Source organism: Caretta caretta, chromosome 16 (genome assembly GCF_965140235.1).
Source record: "Caretta caretta isolate rCarCar2 chromosome 16, rCarCar1.hap1, whole genome shotgun sequence".
NCBI lineage: Eukaryota > Metazoa > Chordata > Testudines > Cheloniidae > Caretta > Caretta caretta.
Genome location: NC_134221.1, coordinates 12,225,287 through 12,244,729, shown reverse-complemented (window position 1 = coordinate 12,244,729; position 19,443 = coordinate 12,225,287). Strand labels below are relative to the sequence as shown.

General features: G+C 45.3%; 1 protein-coding gene across 6 annotated transcripts in view; it reads right to left on the bottom strand.

Annotated features, from left to right (window-relative positions):
- The window catches only part of COL27A1 (collagen type XXVII alpha 1 chain), a 239,406-nt gene that overhangs the window by 46,648 nt on the left and 173,315 nt on the right, over positions 1-19,443 (bottom strand). For all 6 annotated transcript variants that reach the window (XM_075120654.1, XM_048823074.2, XM_048823076.2 and 3 more), the window contains 4 exons: positions 16,875-16,928; positions 14,206-14,259; positions 12,573-12,626; positions 8,809-8,916 (listed from right to left, as the gene is read on the bottom strand). In XM_075120654.1, coding sequence (XP_074976755.1) covers positions 8,809-8,916; positions 12,573-12,626; positions 14,206-14,259; positions 16,875-16,928 — 270 coding nt within the window. The remainder of the gene's footprint in view (positions 1-8,808; positions 8,917-12,572; positions 12,627-14,205; positions 14,260-16,874; positions 16,929-19,443) is intronic.

Here is a 19,443-nt window from a genome sequence, read left to right as displayed (position 1 = left end):
TGTATTCCGATCAAGAAACTGATCATACCTTCAGTCCCCAGCCCTGGTTTTTTCCTCTGTCCTACACACTTGTGGTCTAGCCAGGGAGAGGTAGATGCCTGGTTTCTGGAATGCATGGATGGCTCTTGGGCCTTGTCATGCTATTATATTAACTAAAAAGAGCTATTTGCCAGTCCTTAGAGCGGCTCTGGTCTGCTTGGCTGTGCAGATGCCCTGTGCCATGCTGACAAGCAGCAGCAACAACATACAGAGCCAGATCTTCAGCTGGTGTAATGGAGCTATGCTGATTTACACCAACTGAGGGTCTGGCTCAAGGACGTTCTGACCCCAGATGTGAGCTGCAAATGACACCGCAGATGTGATTTCAGGTTCAAAGTGAAGATATAAAAAAAAAGGGAGGCTTTAGCTCCCGGTCTTGCCATAAAATGAGGGATTTTCTTGTTTCAGATCATGTTATACTTCATTACCTGTGGGCTCTCCAATTACTTTCCTGGAAATGTAAAACCCCTGCTATCAGATATCCAACTTGTACGAAGACCAGCACATTACGAAAACCACAGTGCTCAACTCTGGAGAGCAGCTGGAAATCCACTACCATGCTCCTGCCAGTTGGCTTGGCACTTCCACACAGCCACAAGCTGATTAGCTGTTCTTAGAGGGAGGAGGCTGAAATGCTGGACTCTTTGTAGAATGAAAAGAGAGGAGGTTTAAATAGGAACATATTAGAGGAGATGGGTTGCTCTCAGCTGCTGGCTGCTCATGTCCAACACCTGGCAAGCTGCTGCTGTTTCTGCTTATATAATGGTGACTTCAACCTTTGTTTCAGACCATCCTCAGTTACAGGGAAGAGGATTGAACAAGCAGCAGGGATTTGGATGAAGTGCACATTACCCTCTGGGCAGTGTCATTCCCTGCTCCAGGAATTGAGATGTACAGATGGCAGGTGAACTTGCCCTAAACACCAGCAAACCACATCCCTCCTCTTGCAGTGACAACCAAAGTGCAGCATCCCTGAATTCAAACTAGCCAGTGTGATGCCATCCTCCTACCCCTGTGTTAGCTGCTGAGATACTGTCTCCCTACCTCACTCGCACATGGAACACAAAGAGACTCTGGACCCTATTCCTGCAGCATCTGCTGTGCTCAGAGAGCCTGATCACTCTACTTGGACCAGTCACCAAGGACCCTCATCTCTAGCCACCCTTTGAACTGCAGAGGCTCAAAGTCTAAAGAACTCCTGTGTGAGAACAGAGATACAGTGTCAGTTTCTTGCAGCTCAAACAAGCCAGGGATCTCACTAAGCAGAATGAGTGATGAGCCAAGAGTTAAATCACTGAATCCAGAAAGGAGTCAGAGTCTCATTACAGTGAGGTCAGCAAGAACCAGTAGGACCCCAGTAGAGGAAATAAGAAACCAGCCCGGGACCCCACTATGGAGAAACTGTCATGAGCGAGAGAGCAAGGGCAAGGGGAAGCGTGCAAGCCTGCCTGAATTTCTAAATCTAAGTTAAGAGGAGTACATTGGATGCTGCTTTTGACTGTGTTTTAATGTGCTAGGTACTAACCTTCTCCAGTTAATATTGCAAAGAAACAAGTGACCTATCTGCAGGGGGATGCCAGGTGGGATTTCTTGCTGGGTGCAGTGGTACAATCCTTCACAGTCCTGGTGCTACGCAAAGCTGCAGAATTGCTGGGGTGGGAGCTGGGGCCTTTGGAAGAGGGAAGCTGGAAGGTTGCTGGGAGGAAGCCTAGAGTGGGGAAAGCAGCTGGGGCTGTCAGGGAGGAAAGGATCATACTTGGAGACTGCCAGGGAAGCGGGGGTGGAGCTGGCTGGCCTAGCCCTATCAATGGGAGGAGTGGAGCAAACTGGCTGACTGTACCAGGGAGGGACTGGAGCTGACGGGGATTTTGGTAGCAGCCTGACTAAGTTCATTGGACAAAATGGCCAAATGACAGATGTTGCATGAACATTACCCCTCCAACTGTCTGAAGCCCTTCTACCAGCCACAGCTGTCTGGGGCTCAACACAACGCATGGCTTGTCTCAGCAGCCGGGATTGTTTGCTGATATCCCCTGGTTTGGAGATGTGGACAAACTTCCCCTAGTCACCAGATTGAGACTCCACCTACTCCTTTCACCTGCGATTTCAGCCTAGGTTTTCAGAGACAAAAGGCTACTACACTGCCCCAGCTGGGCCACCTGGAGCCCAGACAGCAACTGTGCAACACAACAGCTGTGATACTATTACCTTTATAGGTTCCAGAGAAGCCGCCGTGTTAGTCTGTATCTGCAAAAAGAAAAGAGGACTTGTGGCACCCTAGAGACTAACAAATTTATTTGAGCATAAACTTTCGTTAGCTACAGCTCACTTCATCGGATGCATTCAATGGAAAATACAGTGGGGAGATTTATATACACAGAGAACATGAAACAATGGGTGTTACCATACACATTGTAACGAGAGTGATCAGGTAAGGTAATAGCTCACCTTACCTGATCACTCTCGTTACAATGTGTATGGTAACACCCATTGTTTCATGTTCTCTGTGTATATAAATCTCCCCACTGTATTTTCCATTGAATGCATCCGATGAAGTGAGCTGTGGCTCATGAAAGCTTATGCTTAAATAAATTTGTTAGTCTCTAAGGTGCCACATGTCGTCCTTTTCTTCTTGTTACCTTTATAGTGATGCTGATTGGGCTTCTTTCCCTGTCTACAGCCTGAGAATTATTATAAAGGTATCTACGATGTTACACCAAGGACATTAACACAAGTGCTGACCATCCTTAATTATCCAGACCTCAGTTATCTGAAAATCCTCCTCCTCCTATCCAAAATAGACATAATGCAATACAGGCTCATACAAGCAAACTGCTAAAACAAGCCCCTGACAAATCCACAAAAACAAAGCAAGGCAGAGTTAAAGAAAGAAAATGGACTCGTGTGGAAGGTGGCTGGAGTCCCCAGGGTCATGTTATCACCCATCTCTCATTTTTTCTTGACTTGTTAATTATTTATACAGTCCCAGGGAAGGGCTAAAATTGGATGGAATGGCTGAAAGGGTAGGTGGTGGCGTTACAATAAAGCAGGGTACCTGATAACTCTAAAATCAGAAGTTAGTGCCACGGAAGGTGGAATACATCTCACCAATAATCCCTTGGGGAAGGGAGGGAGGGAACATAGATAATGAAAAAGTATGAACTGACCAAAAGCTATTAGCTAGAAGGTGTGACTTGACTTACCTGAGATGAATTTGGGGAGGTCTCAGTCCAGCTCCCAGTGGATAAGTGTCCACCACACAATAACTTTAAATCAAAATTGGATGTCTTTATAAAAAAAAATACACTCTAGATCAGTGATTCTCAACTGGGTGTCCATGGACCACTGGGGGTCTGCCAAGCAGAGCCACTTGGAGCCCCGAGCCTGGCAGTTGAAGCTTGGAGTCCCAAGCCCTGGCGCCCCCATAGGGCTGAAGCCCCTAACCTAGAGCCCCCAAGTCCTGGCAGAAGCCACCTCATGGGGCAGAAGCCTCAAGCCCCCCTCAGTTCTGTGGGGCAGAAGTCTTGAGCCCCCCCCGCCCCAAGCCCTCAGGGCTCCTAAGTCCCCCCTGCAGCTGAAGCCCAGAGTCCCCCCTCCATGGAGTTTTTATAATATATTGGGGGCAGACTCTGAAAGTAAATGGTTGAGAACCCCTAGATCAATCACAAGATATGAGCTTGACGCAGGAACTACTGGATGAAAGCCTATGACCTGTGTTATGCAGCAGATCACACTAGGTGCTCTAATGGTTCCTTCTGTCCTTAAAAATCTATGAACTCACCATCATGGTTAACCTTCAAGGACCCCCTTTGTTTGCAATCTTAGCTGGGAGGCTGAGGACTGCATGGCCCATAGAGACCAACACCCCTTTTTCATTCCTGTATGCGGTCCCTGCAGGATCAGGGTTGAGGTCATGTGCAAAACAGCTCATGTGGGAAGGAACTTTCCCTGCCACTGCTCCCTGTGTCTATCTGTTCTGTGGCTAAACAGAGAACTTCATTCTCTAGGGCTGTCAGCCCACCACCTTTCCCCAGGGCTGAATTCATGCACAAAAGTTTTAATTTGGGTTAAAAATAAACAAATTAATAACAGATCACTGATAACAGCAAGTAATCTTATTTTCTAAATTTGCTTGAGAATGCTTGTTAAATAGAAATGTTGAGTTCTTTTACAAATCAAGCTAAAAATCAAAATATATGTACTGATGGTCTTAAAGAAAGTTATCTGGGAACAGGAGCTACTGATGGGTTTTGTCACTTAGTTATATTAGACACTAAATCTGAACCAACCACCACTAATATCAGATAAAGTTTAAAGAGTGCCCAGTCCCAGCTGTGTCTCAAGTTTCTGGCACAGGTAACACGACGGATTGTTTCTTGGATCTCTTTAGTTAAGAGAAAGGGGAGTGAAAAACTCCCCAACAATCCTGGATTTCGTTTAGACAAGTGGGATTTTTTGTAACCGTTGGTGCTTAAATTACTGTTCTCAATCTGGCCAAATGGGAGACTGTGGATGAAAGGTATTAACTGCAATGAGGCTGAAACATTGTTGGGACTGCTGCTGGACAACCCACTAGAATCCTGCTGAAGATGCAGCAGCTATGGATGAAGATCTGCTTAACATTATCTATCTAGAATATGAATTAGGATACCCGCTATGCATATACAATACATACTATTATATTATATGCACATATTGGTGTTTGTGCATGTGTGTTATGTACACACACTCTTCATACATGCAACATACCTGCCCCCTGCGATATGTTTATATAATACATCACACATATTATGTATAGATGTGTGTGTGTTATACACACTTTCTCCCCCTTCCCACCCAGGAAGCTTATTTGATAAATATGGATGAAATCACAGATGCTGCAGTATGGGCCAAATCTTGAGGCTCTCACTCAATTTTTATCCAATCTTTGTGCAGGCAAAATTCTCAAGGAATTCTCAGGGAGCATTTGCCTGAGCCAGGACTTGGGATTTGCCCCATGTTAGCTTTTCCTGATGGAATTTTCATTGTCTTTATATACGAACCTTCAAATGTCCTTTCGATTCCAGTATTCTTTAGCTGGCTGTGTCTGAGATAGCTTTTGCCACATCTCCCCACTAGTGGAAGGGCTAACTATTTGTTTATATTTCCCCCTTTAAAGTAGAGGATTTGAAGTTGGATCACAGTTATCTCTGGTGACTTACATTTCTGGCTCTGTAAACTGTATTTTGGCAGAGAGCTGAAGAGGCTCCTAATAGTATCTATATAGTATAGGACCTAGGGGTTACAGTGGGCGTGAAACTGGATACGAGTCAACAGTGTGCCTTGTTGCCAAGAAGACTAACAGCATTTTGGGCTGTATAAGTAGGGGCATTGCCAGCAGATCGAGGGACGTGATCGTTCCCCTCTATTTGACATTGGTGAGGCCTCATCTGGAGTACTGTGTCCGGTTTTGGGCCCCACACTACAAGAAGGATGTGGAAAAATTGGAAAGCATCCAGCGGAGGACAACAAAAATGATTAGGGGACTGGAACACATGACTTATGAGGAGAGGCTGAGGGAACTGGGATTGTTTAGTCTGCGGAAGAGAAGAATGAGGGGGGATTTGATAGCTGCTTTCAACTACCTGAAAGGGGGTTCCAAAGAGGATGGATCTAGACTGTTCTCAGTGGTAGCAGATGACAGAACAAGGGGTAATGGTCTCAAGTTGCAGTGGGGGAGGTCTAGGTTGGATATTAGGAAAAACTTTTTCACTAGGAGGGTGGTGAAGCACTGGAATGCGTAACCTAGAGAGATGGTGGAATCTCCTTCCTTTGAGGTTTTTAAGGTCAGGCTTGACAAAGCCCTGGTTGAGATGATTTAGTTGAGGATTGGTCCTGCTTTGAGCAGGGGGTTGGATTAGATGACCTCCTGAGGTCCCTTCCAACCCTGATATTCTATAATTTGATTCTACAGATTTTCTGTGTGGGAGGTTAATACAAAAGGCTTGCACATAAAGTTGCAAAAGAAAAAACTGGTCTCCCTTCCATCAGAGAACCTCCATTTTTAACCTTACCCCACTGGGTGCAGGAATATCAGCCTATACAATGAGAAGGGGCCAAGAGTCTGGCAAAGAGAGATTTCATATCTGGGGCTTAGTCTGGGCTGGTTATAAAGCCATGTGGTTTTAAAAGTTCAGGCTATCAAAAATGTGTATTAAATATATTCGAAGGCAATACAGTGTTCTGTAGTAAGAAAAAAACCAAACAAAGTGATTCTGAGCAGGCGTTCTGGCTGTATCAGACTTAAAAAACCCCCCCAAAAAACCAAACAAACAAACCCCTCTCCCCAAACAAACAGAAAAAGGCACCACGTTCCCGGGAACAACTTGGCAAAAAACAAGCTCTGGAATCTGCTATATTCTATATGTTATACTACAGAACTTAATACAGCTGTGTGATTTTTACTGGTTCTTAAGCATGCACAATATAAACGAAGGAAACCTGCCAAAAATACAGCACACAACAGGCAATAAGCAAAGCTGAACAAGAAGCGGTGCCTGCCCACAGCTGCAAAGGGTGCTGCAATATATTTTACCCTCCCTTGTCAGATTGTGTCTTAACTTAGTCGCCAGTGGGTTTACGTTACCTTGGTCCTGAGACTATTCAGATGAGTCAGGGGTCACAGGATGGAGCCCACAGGACTCACTCCTGCAGTGAGCTCAGCGTGGATGCAGGGATCTGTTGTAGATCAGGGGTTTAGACTGCAAGCTCTTTGGGGCAGGGCTGTGGCCTTATTTTTCCGTAAAGCATCCAGCATATTTATGGTGCTGTATAATAACATGGTATTAAGCCAATATTTCTAGTTTCCAGTCAACACAGTGCCCAACTCCCAACCTCAATGCAAAATATTAACATAAATCCAGGCTAATCCTGCTTCCCCCACCCCAACAATTAGCTTCTTGCTGTTCTCTTAGCCTGCCTCAAGCACAGAAGGAGAACGCATTTCAACTATTAAGGTAGCAGCCATCCAGAATCATAGATACCTGACTCCACAGTTTCCTCCTATTTTCTTATGGAGGGATTACAGGAACAGTCTTCAGATACTCAGCCCTCAATTCTTTCCACAGCAAAGAACATGATCACATACCTATAGGAGTCCCAGCTCAGTAGAGAGGCACGGTGAGTGATGGATCCAACACTATGAAATATACTTTCTGGCCGCATAAAGAGCCAGACTTATATTATGTTTAAGCAAGAGAGACCAACTGGGAACTTTAGGATTACTGAGAGGGGCTGAGCTCTCTTTCTAAGGAAAGATAATTCAGAAGTTGCCTGCTCCCTAAAAGGGCTTTGATCTCTGAAAAGTTCACTCTAACTAGGAGTCTGGTTGATAAACCTCCTTTGCCTTTTAAACAAGAGGGTCTGATTTCAGTTACAAATCAGTTGAGACCAACATGCAGCCTTTGAGCGGTTTTATGCAGTGTTTCTGAAATCTAGCAAGGCAGGGATCTCAAAGCCCCGCTCCAACCCAAACAGGAACATCAAACCTGCTGCTATTAGCCCCATAGTGCAAGCCTCACAAACCTGGGTCAGTTGACCTGTCTCTGACTTGCTGCTGCAGGATTTTTTTTTTTTTTGAGTGTAGACGAATAACTTGCTCACAGTCAAACAGAAAGTCTATGACAGAACAGAGAAATGACCCTGGGTTGCAAGTCCCAGGCTAGCACCTTAGCCATTGACCAAACTCCTCCCCTGTGTGCTGGAGTTGCAATATTACACACTTTAAGAGTTTTGGGTCACCTTATATTTAAAGGAACTTCCTTTCCTAAACAGTGACAATGGAACGTTCCATAGAAAATTCCATTACACTCCATGGCAACTTTCTTCTCAAATGGTGCTTGAGCTTTTCTAGGTACTAATTAAGCATATTATGATGAAATTCCAGTCATAGCCCCTTTGCTGTTGATGGACTTTGGTGCAATGTGTGTGCTGTGTCTAATTGCAATTGTACAGCGTCTACAGCAATTGACTATCACCTTCAGGCTAAGACGATGGGACCCTCCTCGTAGTTGTCTTTCTAAAAGAAAACGAGTGTTTATTTCCTGCTGGGCTTAAATGAAGCAGAGGCCCAAAAACACACAATGTGGGTTTTCTCTTGCCCTCTTCATACATGAGTCCCCCCGAAGCCTGTCTTTTCAGATTGCCTACAATGCAAGCGCAGTAGCTGATTCTAATAAATCAGCAGTGATCTGCTCCTGGTTATCAGAAGAGAGGATTGTTAACTTGAACATTTGTAACCTACTGCTCAGTGCACACTATACATCCCACGCAGAATCTGATCCACAAAGGACACGTGGTCAGATACAGCAGCTTAGCACCTGATCCAAATCCCATTGGATAGCCTCCCACTGATTTCAGTTCTTTAGTTCAAGTTATAAAGGGTCATATTTGTAGCACTGGCAGGTCCTGGGTTCAGTCCCTACTGATAACCAAGATGATAATCATTTCATGCGCAAATGTTTAGAGTGATTGCCTGCACAAATGCTTTTCTTCACTCGGTTTGGAAAGGGACATTATTGCAGATTCAAAACCCAATGCATGAGAAAACATATCACCAGCGTGCAGAAATTACTGCTGGCCTAATACTTATTCCAAGGACAATTCATTACTTGAGACGTACCAACTGAACCAAGTTCAATTTGTTGGGGAGGAACATTAACCACCTCTGTGGAAAGAAACACAAGGACAAGCAGACAGACAAAGACAGGCAGACTGGTTTCTCAAACTCACTCGGACACCTGTGATTCCGGGATATCCAGGAGGCCCTTCCTTTCCCTTCAGTCCTTCGGTGCCTTTTTCTCCTCTCTCTCCTTCTGGGCCTTGCTCTCCTTTGTCTCCCTGCAGAAGAATGGAGTATGTTTGCTTTTCAATACAAACAAAGCATAGATCTTTGTGTATGACTCTTGAAGAAAGAAAAAGGGAGGATCAGAGGCTGAAAGGAAAAAGACTGAAGGAAGCTGAGTCATAAACTACTTGACATTTAACGCAACAGGTTATTTTAAAAACTCCCTTAGCCAGACAGATAGGACCTCAGCAACAAGACAGGATGGTTTGAACTTTTTGCTTCTCCCCACAATGAACTGAGCAGGAATCTCCCACATGGAAATTCCTGGGTCTGGGCTAAGGGCATGAGGCAGGCAGCTGAGATCTGACAGAGAGTCTCTTTGGACTCATCTAGAAGCCCCAGAAGGGGTATTTTGACAAGGCTGTCAGGGGAGGCTGTGGGAAGTACCCCAGGTCCCGAATGAACACACGGCAGAGCAGCAGCATCTGACCCACATGAAAGATCAGCCGTTATAGCGCTAGATGCAAAAACTTGCATCAAGTTGCCACTCTCTCAATTGGTGCATAGCAATTTATAGGCACAAATAAGGGCCCAATTCTGTTCTCACAGCAGTTTTACACTCATGTAACCCAATTGACCTTGGTGGAGTTGCTCCTGATTTAAACTTGCATTACTATAAGCAGAATCATGCCTATTACATTTTGTGGTTAAACAAATATTTGTGCAATGAATAGCAACAGTTCCACTGTCCAGAGAAACATTTGGGTTGGGAGAAACTGGACGTGTTCAAGACCACTTGGAGATGAAGCAGCAAGTAATGGCACGAGAAAATCATATAAGGAAGGACTGTTTGATCTGACAAATGATAAACAAAAATAAAGAAGCACAGCAAATATTTTAACTAGAATGAAGCAATAAACCGCAAGACTTTGTTGTGGGATTGGCCAGTTTTACTTTCCGTGGCATGAAACTGTTGGCCTGTGCAGACGGATAGGCTACACAAGGATAGAAATCGGGATTGTAATCCAAAGGTAAGGTTGCAGATTTGGAACAGAAAAGAAATGATGCAATGCAAGAACGGATAAGGATTTGGGGGTCCCACCAGGAAATGGGGGGCGGATCTTGTTACTGGACTCGCAAATAGTGGTATGGGCTGTGAGGCTGTTGAGGGCTTTGGGACAATTGTTGATCTGCCTGTGGAATTTCAGACTGGTGAAAATTCTGTAAGGAAGGAAGAATTGAATCTGTAGAAACTGAAACAAACAAAATAAGTTGTTGACCACCCGTTTTTGAAGAAGAACGGGACCTTCATAGAGATCCGAAAGAAGTTCCTGAGATGCACCAAGAATGCAGCTCGAGATTTGAAACCTGAAGGATCTCTTGTAAACAAGGCTTCATACAGGTTTGGTTTGACAGAATATGGACTTGAAAAATCAGTCTGTCTGGCTTGCTCTTTTAATTAGGTAAACTGTACAACTAATTGTTGTGCAACTGAAGAATTGAAAGGGAATGCCCCCACCCAAAAAAAAAAAAAGAGAGAGAACTTTATGCTATTAGGCTTTTCCTATAGTAGACTTTATTCCAATCCCAAGTTTCCCAAGTATTGCTACTGCAAGTTCAGCTCTACCAACAGTTGCAGTAGTTAGAGCCCTCGTTCACGTAAGGCACCTATGACAGGTGGTTTAAATGCCATGCCAGGTAGATCTGATAAAATCTGGCCATGTAATAGTGCTTAAAATGCTGTTGGCTGCCTGTAGCTCCATTTCTAGAGAAAGAGCTGGAATAGGAAAGAATATTTAAAGTAGGAAGGAGCTTTCATTGTCACTTAGGGCTCATGGAAGTGGAAGGCACATATTTTTGGACAGAAGAGAGCATTGGCAAACTGACTAATTATGGGCTTTGCCCCAGCAACAAGAGATGTGAAGAAACCCACTAGTGGGAAAAAGCAAGCGTTGAACTTGTTCCCCATGGAGATGCTATTTTTGAGAGGGTGTGAACAAGAGGAAGCAAAGAAACTTTCAGGATTGAAAGGAAAATTATGGAAAAGGAATCAAGAAGGGAACGATTTGGTGTGAGACAGATGGAAGATGTGTGATCAGATACAATGCATAATACAGCAAGAAAGATTACATGGAAAAATGTCACCCACACCCACCATCCATCTGTAACTGCTTTGTGCTGAGTATATTGTTCAGGCTCTAGAGACAACAGCTTTAGCAGGGAGGTGTTTAAGATTAAAAGCACTGAACATAGCACAGATTTAACTTATTCTGTGGGGGATTCTCAGGTTCTCACCTGCGGTCAGGATAAGCTTTGTAAATAGTTCTGCACGGCAGTTCTTTTAATGCATGTTTGTAACAGCACCAAGCCCACAATGGGACCTCAATCCTATTGTCATACAAATGTAATGATGTTCCAGGTTAGTACATTTCTGGGGATTGAACCTGGAATCTCTGTAGCTAAGAGAAGAGCAGAGCCTCTACTGCTTAAGCTAAAGGATCAATAGTTCGGCAGACTCAAATCTCTTTGTGTGTCCTACCCACTGGAAGGGGACAAAGAGCCATTGTATTAGTGTGTACTACACAAATGCTTCCATAGTTCAGGAAGGGTTAAATGAAAACTATATCAACAGGGGAAGAAAAGCTAGAGGCCAGAGAAACACTATGATGGTCTGATGAAGCATCCACTTGAAAGGGGCAGTGAAGGATGCAGGTTTAAGGATTGCTTACGCAACAGTATGTGGGGGTTAAAAGGAGGCAAAGGAGATACCCTGGTGGATTCCTAAGACTGCTGTAAAGCTATTGGAATCTTTGACCAAACAAGAAGCATAAAAGGTTTTTCAAGACCCAGTTGACTTCTGGCTCAAGATGGCATATCTAATGGAAGAAATAAAAAACTTCTTTACATTTCTTCCCACCTTAGGTTGGATGGCAAGGGAAGGTGATGTGGTTTACTTCCCACGGTCTGGATCGCAGGTAAGTCTGTGCAGAAAGGGAGAGGGAGGGATGGAAGGAGCTGGTGGGAGCCAGAAATGTTGTGGAGACTGTTTACCACCCCACCTGGGGTGGATGAAAAGAGGGCACAATACAGAAAAGCCTAACTAGACAGCAGAGCATTATGCTACCATGTAATTGATGTGCTGCAAGAAGCCATGGTTAGTCTCAAGCCTGGCTAAAAGTATCTACAGAGGAGATCCCTGCACCTTCCAGGATAAGCCTAGCCTGGAGTGCACATGGCATTGGGAACTAGTTCCCACTACTGGCTGCTGATAGAACAGATATGCAGTGTGGGAGAAAGGCATCTGATCGGGGAGATACAATGACAAGCTCTGAGAGTCCTTGAACCAAGGAGGTCACAGCTCATTGATACAAACCCTAAGCTGGAGGTGGGGATGTGTCACATGGGGCCACTAAGATGCAAAATCAACCTGGAACATGACACAAAGAGATGTGACATACTGCCTGGCATCCCCCAGGATTACATTGGGATTGTTCCTCCTACTGTAGCCACTGTATGGGGTAGGGGAGATGATTGTTGAACATGTCTTTGGGGGGCAGGAAAAGGGTCTGGGGTCAGATGAACAGGGTAGCTTGTGTGACAATACTTGCTTCCCTTGCCTGTCTGCAGAGGGGGAAGGATCATGGTCTGAAAGTGGCTAAATTTGTGAGAAGAAAACCTACCCAACAAAAAAACCACACAGAATCTTTACCTTAACTCCGTCTGGCCCAGATGGGCCGTTGTCCCCTTCCAGGCCTGGCTCTCCCTGCAAGAGAGATAGACAAACAGACTTAGGACAGTCTCTTCCACCATCCCTTTTTCTCATGCTTTTTGCAGCCAACACCCTTCAGAGGAGGAGTGACTTCCCCTTGCAACAATGTGAGCTGAATGTTGAGGGTTTCCAGTGCTGATATTCTTGGTGTAGGGTGGAGATCTATATTGCCATGCATGGGCCAGTATGCTTTGTTTATATCACCATCTTTTAGGACTATGCTATGAAGTTGCCCCATCTTGCTCAGTATCTCAAAATTGATCAAGAGGAACAAGCCCCCACTGGAGTGAGAGAACAACTCCTTTCTTCATTCTGTTCCAGGCTTTCCTTCAACAGTACCCAGCTCTGACCTGTGGAAGTCCTCTCTCCCCTGGATGGAGCAGGGAATTCAGTCTCTGTGTTCATGCAACCTTGGGCGTCTCCATATTGCTCCAACAACTGACCTCAGTCTAGAGATCAAGGGACAAGAAACACGCTTCTGGTTCAATCTCTGCATTCATCCCAGCTCTGGCTCCCTCCCCACTTACGCATACTGTACCCAGTGTTTTCCTTGTTAATGCTGGCCTTCAGCGAGAGTCCTTTCCTGCCACTTCTAGGTTACACATACCCAAGTTGTGAAGAACTTGTGAACAGAACAGGCTTGTTTTTACACATATTCATATTGAAAGGAACTTTAAAGCGTTTTGCAAAGTAGCATGTCCAGTTGAGCCATCACCCTGTGGGCAAGAGGAGCTCATTGGTAGCTCACATGCAGCTATCTAGTTTTATTGTGAGAATAAATGGCCAGGATATTGGGCTAATCCTCTACCCTGTGAAAAAAAAGTCCCTGTGATCTTTTGGTTTCATCTGGACATCTCTCAAACAGGCCATTGATCTCGGTTCTTATCCAGCCCCTGTCACTGCAGTATCAGATTTCAGAGGAACAGCCGTGTTAGTTTGTATTCGCAAAAAGAAAAGGAGTACTTGTGGCACCTTAGAGACTAACCAATTTATTTGAGCATGAGCTTTCGTGAGCTACAGCTCACTTCATCAGATGTATACCGTGGAAACTGCAGCAGACTTTATATACACACAGAGAATATGAGTAACTCATGCATACTGATGAACTTATGCTCACAACCCCCTGGAAGGGAGGTTAGTATTTCCCCCATTTTGCAGACCAGGATCTGAGACACAGAAGGATTAAATGACTTGCCCAATGAAGTCCACAGCCAAGCTGGGAATTGAACCCAGAGCTCCTGAGTCCCAGTATAGTATCTTAACCCCAAGGCTATGGTTTATCTTTATAGTATCACATTCAGCCTCCTGCCACGCCATGATCACATGTCCATGGGCTCACAAGTCCAAGGGTAAGACCCGAATCCATGATCGGCTAGCCCAGGCTGCTACCAGCTCGGTCACTGCAGATACACAGTGGACATTCCAAAGGCTGGAAGTATACCCTCCCCACGCTGAGGGAGCAGTGCATTGTCCATTTATACACCCAGTTTGGTCGAGAAACCACAGTTCATCTGCTTAGCCATCCACATACACGTAATGAAGAGGACTCCAATATGAAGTTAACTCTACTTACTCTTTGACCAATAAGGCCTTGTTCTCCTGGGACCCCCAGCTGTCCAAGATCACCCTAAAAACACAGAGGCACAGACTCAAGCTGGTGACAGTATTAAATCCACAGGATGAAGTTGATTTCTCTCGTCCCTCACCCCCCTCCCCACTCTCATTTCTTCCTGCATTTTGACTCTTCCTTTATCTGGTCCTGTTCAAATGTCTAATCTCTGGGTGCGAACATGGCTCTGAGACAATCACGTACCCAGCATCACCCCAACAGGAAGCTCTAAGATGGCATGCACCTTACAGGGTGAATCTGACTGATATGCAATAGGCCAAAGAATCAGCAGTGGATGCTTGCAAAGACTGAGCCAAAGGGAATTACCCGTGCACCTTACAGCAGGAAACAATTTCATGCTATCTTATCAGGAAAGCAACAACACCAGGACCCAGGGCATAGTAGTGCTCATAACAGATGTGCAACTGGAGTGATGAGAAGGAGAGCGGACACGTCCCAGCAAACAGCAGTATGATCTTTGGCATGACTGATGGGTGCTGAGCAGAATCTAGATTATGGACAGCACAGAAAGGAGCGAACTGGACATAGTATTGGAACTGGCAGTTATGTCGATATATTTTGGTGAAGTGCTAAGTATGAGGAGGATGCAGTTTGCAGCTATGGGACATTGGATCCAGATCAATTTGTCTGTTTTGCAATGAGCAATGTGCAGAAAATGTTCATTTCCTTCCCCACCCCATTCACCTCACTCTGAAACTCCAAGCATTGTTCTAAAAGTTAAAAATTGATACTGCTGCCAGTGACATAGGACTATGTTTATATAATGCCTTTCGCCACAGAGTCATTTTTGAGCTATATATGCACATGGCCCCACTGAGATGCAACCGCTTCTGGGGAGGCCAGCATTCAACCACAACAGTAAAGGATGTGGAAGGTGCAAGAAATTTTGGCCAAGGACGCAACTGTATCCTAGTGGTGTGCTCCTCCTTCGCCACCCTACAGCTTTAGATTATACAAATGTACGCAACTACTGCTCGGAGATTCCTAGAACATCTAAATACCTCCAAGGTTGGAGAGAGCGCAACCAGAATCTCATGCTCTGAACCAATGCAAGACTCATTGCAGTGAAAGTGGTTAAGTGGGAGCTGTCAGCATCTCTGCATTATCAGCATACTACTCTCCTTCCTTCCCATCTCTCAATCTGGGTCAGGTGCTAGGACATTCTCCAGGCCTTCAAGAGCCTGCTCTCAGGAACCACCATTTCAAACAATCCATTCAAGCTCAGCCAATGCTCCTCATCAGCTTGGCTCATCTGAGGCAGCCTGTCCAGAGGATACATGCACCGCCCGCCTTCCTGCTTGCGATGGGAGCCGGAGAAGAGCTGCTACTGTAAATCCTATAGAGGGGGATGCCGGCAACCTGAGCAGATCAATGGCATTCTGTTCCTGGGCAAGGTAAGTAGGGAGCTGAGTGGCAGGCAGAAGTGGCATAGCTGAAATGTTAAAGGAGTATCAGGACTCCGAAGACACAGTCGCTTGAGTGATGTGTCAGAAGGTTTGCCAAAGAAAACGTGGTGAGGAAAGGTGGTGGTGGTGGGGAAGAGAATGGCAAAGAGGAAATTGCATTTAATCCCAAAATACAGGCTGTTCTAAACTCCCTGGCACAGTGGCAACCCTTCGAAATTTAAATGGAGAATGGAAAACTTGTGAGCTCTGCAGCACAGAGATCTTATTCAAATAAAGAGAGAAAAATTACACTCCTCCTCATCCAGGAGAGAAGGTGCATTCACAGCTCCGTGACATTGCACCTGGCACTGTGCCTTGTGCTGTACTGATTAAAAACAACAGCTAGTTAATTGATGTGTGGGCATGGAGGTGCTATATTTAAATTCTTGCAGAGCAGTAATTTTTTTTTTTTTTTAAAGAGAACTCCATATCAGCATTAGCAGAATCCAGCCCCCATTTTGGGTGCTCATCCTCTTAAACCCAGTGCTGGGAATCCCGGGGGGCCCTTGTTTTAAGGCATTTATATTCCTGGGCTCTCCCATACAGAGACAGTTCTTGTTTCCAGACTAGGTTACACCCTGACTCTGGGTCCCTAGGGATCCTCTTGCAGGTTTTGTATCAATGCGTTACCCCAGCCCCTGCCTGTGATTCAGCTGACTGGATTATGTAGCTCTAGCTGGGTTTTTACTGAGACCCTTTCTTGGGCTCTTGAGTCAGGGTCTCCCTTCCTTTGTTTCTCTGCATGCCCAAAACAGAGGCTGAAGCTTCCTGCATTTGAGCCTCTTTACCTGAGATCTCTAGCGGCCCACACAGGAGACGTGAGGCCCTGGAATTGTATAACCAAAGGGTTAAAGTGTTCTCCCCGCCCCCCGGAACTGTGTCACTAGAGAGCTCTGTGGCTGAGAAACATGTAAAGAGCAGTTGCTGTGGGGTTACCCAGCCGCTCCCCTCCCTGTATATACCTATCTATAGTATCTATCTTTAGCAGTCTGACCTTGCCCACTGTAACTAGGCAGACTGCTCCCAGGCCTCTTCACAGGATACCTTATTCAAGGGCACTGCCGGGGTCCTCTGGGACTCCGGTGTAACAGCAGACTCTTGGTAGGAACAAAAGTTTCTATTATCTCTCCGCTCTGACAGAGAACTTGCATTAAGTGTTTTTCTTACCTTCATGCCAGGTTCACCTGGAAGGCCAGGTTGTCCCATTGAGCCAGGAGGTCCCTGGGGGGCGGGGGAAAAAAGGCCATTGTTACTCCGTACAGAGCAAGATCAAAGAGCGAATTCCTTTAGCAGAGCACTTTGGGGATAGAGGAGTCCTGGTCGCAGAGTAATTACCTTCCTGGAGCTAGCTCAGGGTACACAAAGCAAAAGAAAAGGCCAAGTACACCTCTGTGTCCCACTCCCACAAGGGCCTTTGTTTTCTTTCACACCTTTCTTTCCCTTCCCTTTCCTGCAACGAACTCTCCGAGCCTGTTTGCCAGGCAGCCTCGCTCTAACTCCCTTGCTCTAACTCCTCCAGACTTTGGGTCCCCAGTGCAGATCTCTACCCCACACTAGTTAAAAGAAAAAAAAAGGAAGGAAAGAAAGAGCACAAAATACTTAAAATCAGCATAAAAGGATTAAATAAAAGACATTAACACAATGGGTCACAAATAACTTCAACCACATAATACCTTCCCTTCTCTGACCCCTTATCTATCACTTGGTTTTGTCTTTAACTCAGATTCTAAGGCCTGGTCTGTGCCCAGTTTTTGTACTAGTGTAACTATTTCAGTTATGGTAAACTCCTAATGTGGATGCAATTATATGAGTATTGAGGTACCTTATACAGGTGGAGCTTATTCCCCTACAGGAATAGCTATACCAGTATGAGCACATGGGGCAACTGCATCCACACTGGGGAGGGGAGGTGTTGTACCAGTTTAACAATACAAATGGCATAACTTGTACATGTGGAAAAGGCCTAAAGTCTGTGGGGCAGGGATCGGATCTCCTATTTGTCCATAAAGTGCCATGCACATCTGTATAATGAGGACATCCATGGGCAGCTAGCTCGTGGAGGAAAGGGAATTAAAAACAGCAGCTGTGTACTAGAGGTGGGCTGAGCTGGAATCCTAGGTCCAAACTCCCTTGAATAACTTTGCATAAATTCAGATCGGACCTTTGCATCCACCCCCTTTTCTCTGGCTCTGTGATGGGCTGAACACCCCAGACCTTGCATAAAGGTTGGATCTGGATCGGAACTTCACTGCGATCATTAAACTGTACATTTTAAAAACTGTATTAGATGAAACAAAGGAGCTGGGGGCCAGGATAATAGGCCCCTTGTTGGAGCGTGAGGGTACAATTGAACCAGCTTCTCCCAATGAGCCTTGAAAGATTAAACTGTTTCACTGGAAAGCGATGAAGAGTAATGTAGAGTGGGGTCTGTGAGAGACCTCTCCTCCTTGTGCTCTCTCCCCATGACCCTTTCAGGATGTGTCTAGCCCCTTACTCTAGGTGTTAGGCTGGTCAACTGCACAAAGCACCCACTGGTACCTGGGATTAGGGGAAAGAGTAACTTTAATTGTTGTATTTTTTGCATCGATTTCCTGCTAGGGCAGGCAGTGGGACTCCGTTAAATAAGACCAAAGGTGACACAGCAAAGCTGGTCTTGCCAGTTTTGAAGGGGTTTTTATTTATTTATTGTATTAGCTTTCCAGACCACAATCCCTCTCTTCTCTGCAGCTAGGAATAAAGGAAACAAGATCTTGTAATTGCAGGAGCTCTCGGAGGTTTCCAGTTTCCAGCTTTCCGAACTGGAGGTAGCGGTGAGTGGGTGCATGTTAGGTTTCGGAACAATTGGGCAAGTCATGCAATGAGAAAAAGCAAGTGCCAGTGAAAGCAGAAATACTGCCTGGGTTTTTCCAGTGGTTCCGGTGTAAGAGAAAGGTTCTATCTCCTCCAAGATCCTATCATATGGAGCTCTGTGCTTTCAGAACAAGCAAGGCCTAGGGCAGCTCAGTAGCGGCCTAGCAACTTTCCAGATCCCTAGTGTGGTTTACCACGCTGAGAGCTCACTCCATCCAGTCTAGCAGGCAGGAGACTGGAAAATCTCATGACTCATACATTTTGCAGTGGGTTGTATTAAAAGGTACCTCAGCTGCTACTTTTGAGACCAAGTGAACATCTTGAGTATATTACAATCACAGACACACGGCGAGGAGCTAGAAGTGGGTGACCTAGTCTGCGGTGATCGGCTGTGATGGTAAGAATTGAAGGAGAGTCTCCAGGTGCTCGGAGGGTTAGAGGAAACTCTATTGAGTAAGCTTCTGCCCTCCTGTGCTCCTAAACATGGGCACAAAATATCAGTAACCATTCCTTTCATTTTGTTGCAAAGTGTCACTTTTGTCTAATGGTAACAATGATGCAAAAAGTATGTCGTTCTAAAGCAAAGGCATTTCTTCCACCCACTCACTTGGACAGTGGTGAGACTGCGTCTGACAATCAGAACATATCAAGACTGGGCTGAATAATATGATTGCCAGGCAGAGACAGCAGCAACTGGGGGTGGGAAGGGAAAGAGACTTGGGGGCTTCTTCACTACAGATTTTTATTGAGTTTGTAACACGGATGATTCTATACACAACAGAGTTAACATATGGGCCCAGATGCTCAAAGGGAGTTAGGTTCCTAACTTCTACTTATTTCAGGGGGAGTTAGATGCATAAATGCCTTTGAGGATCTGGGCCTGGTT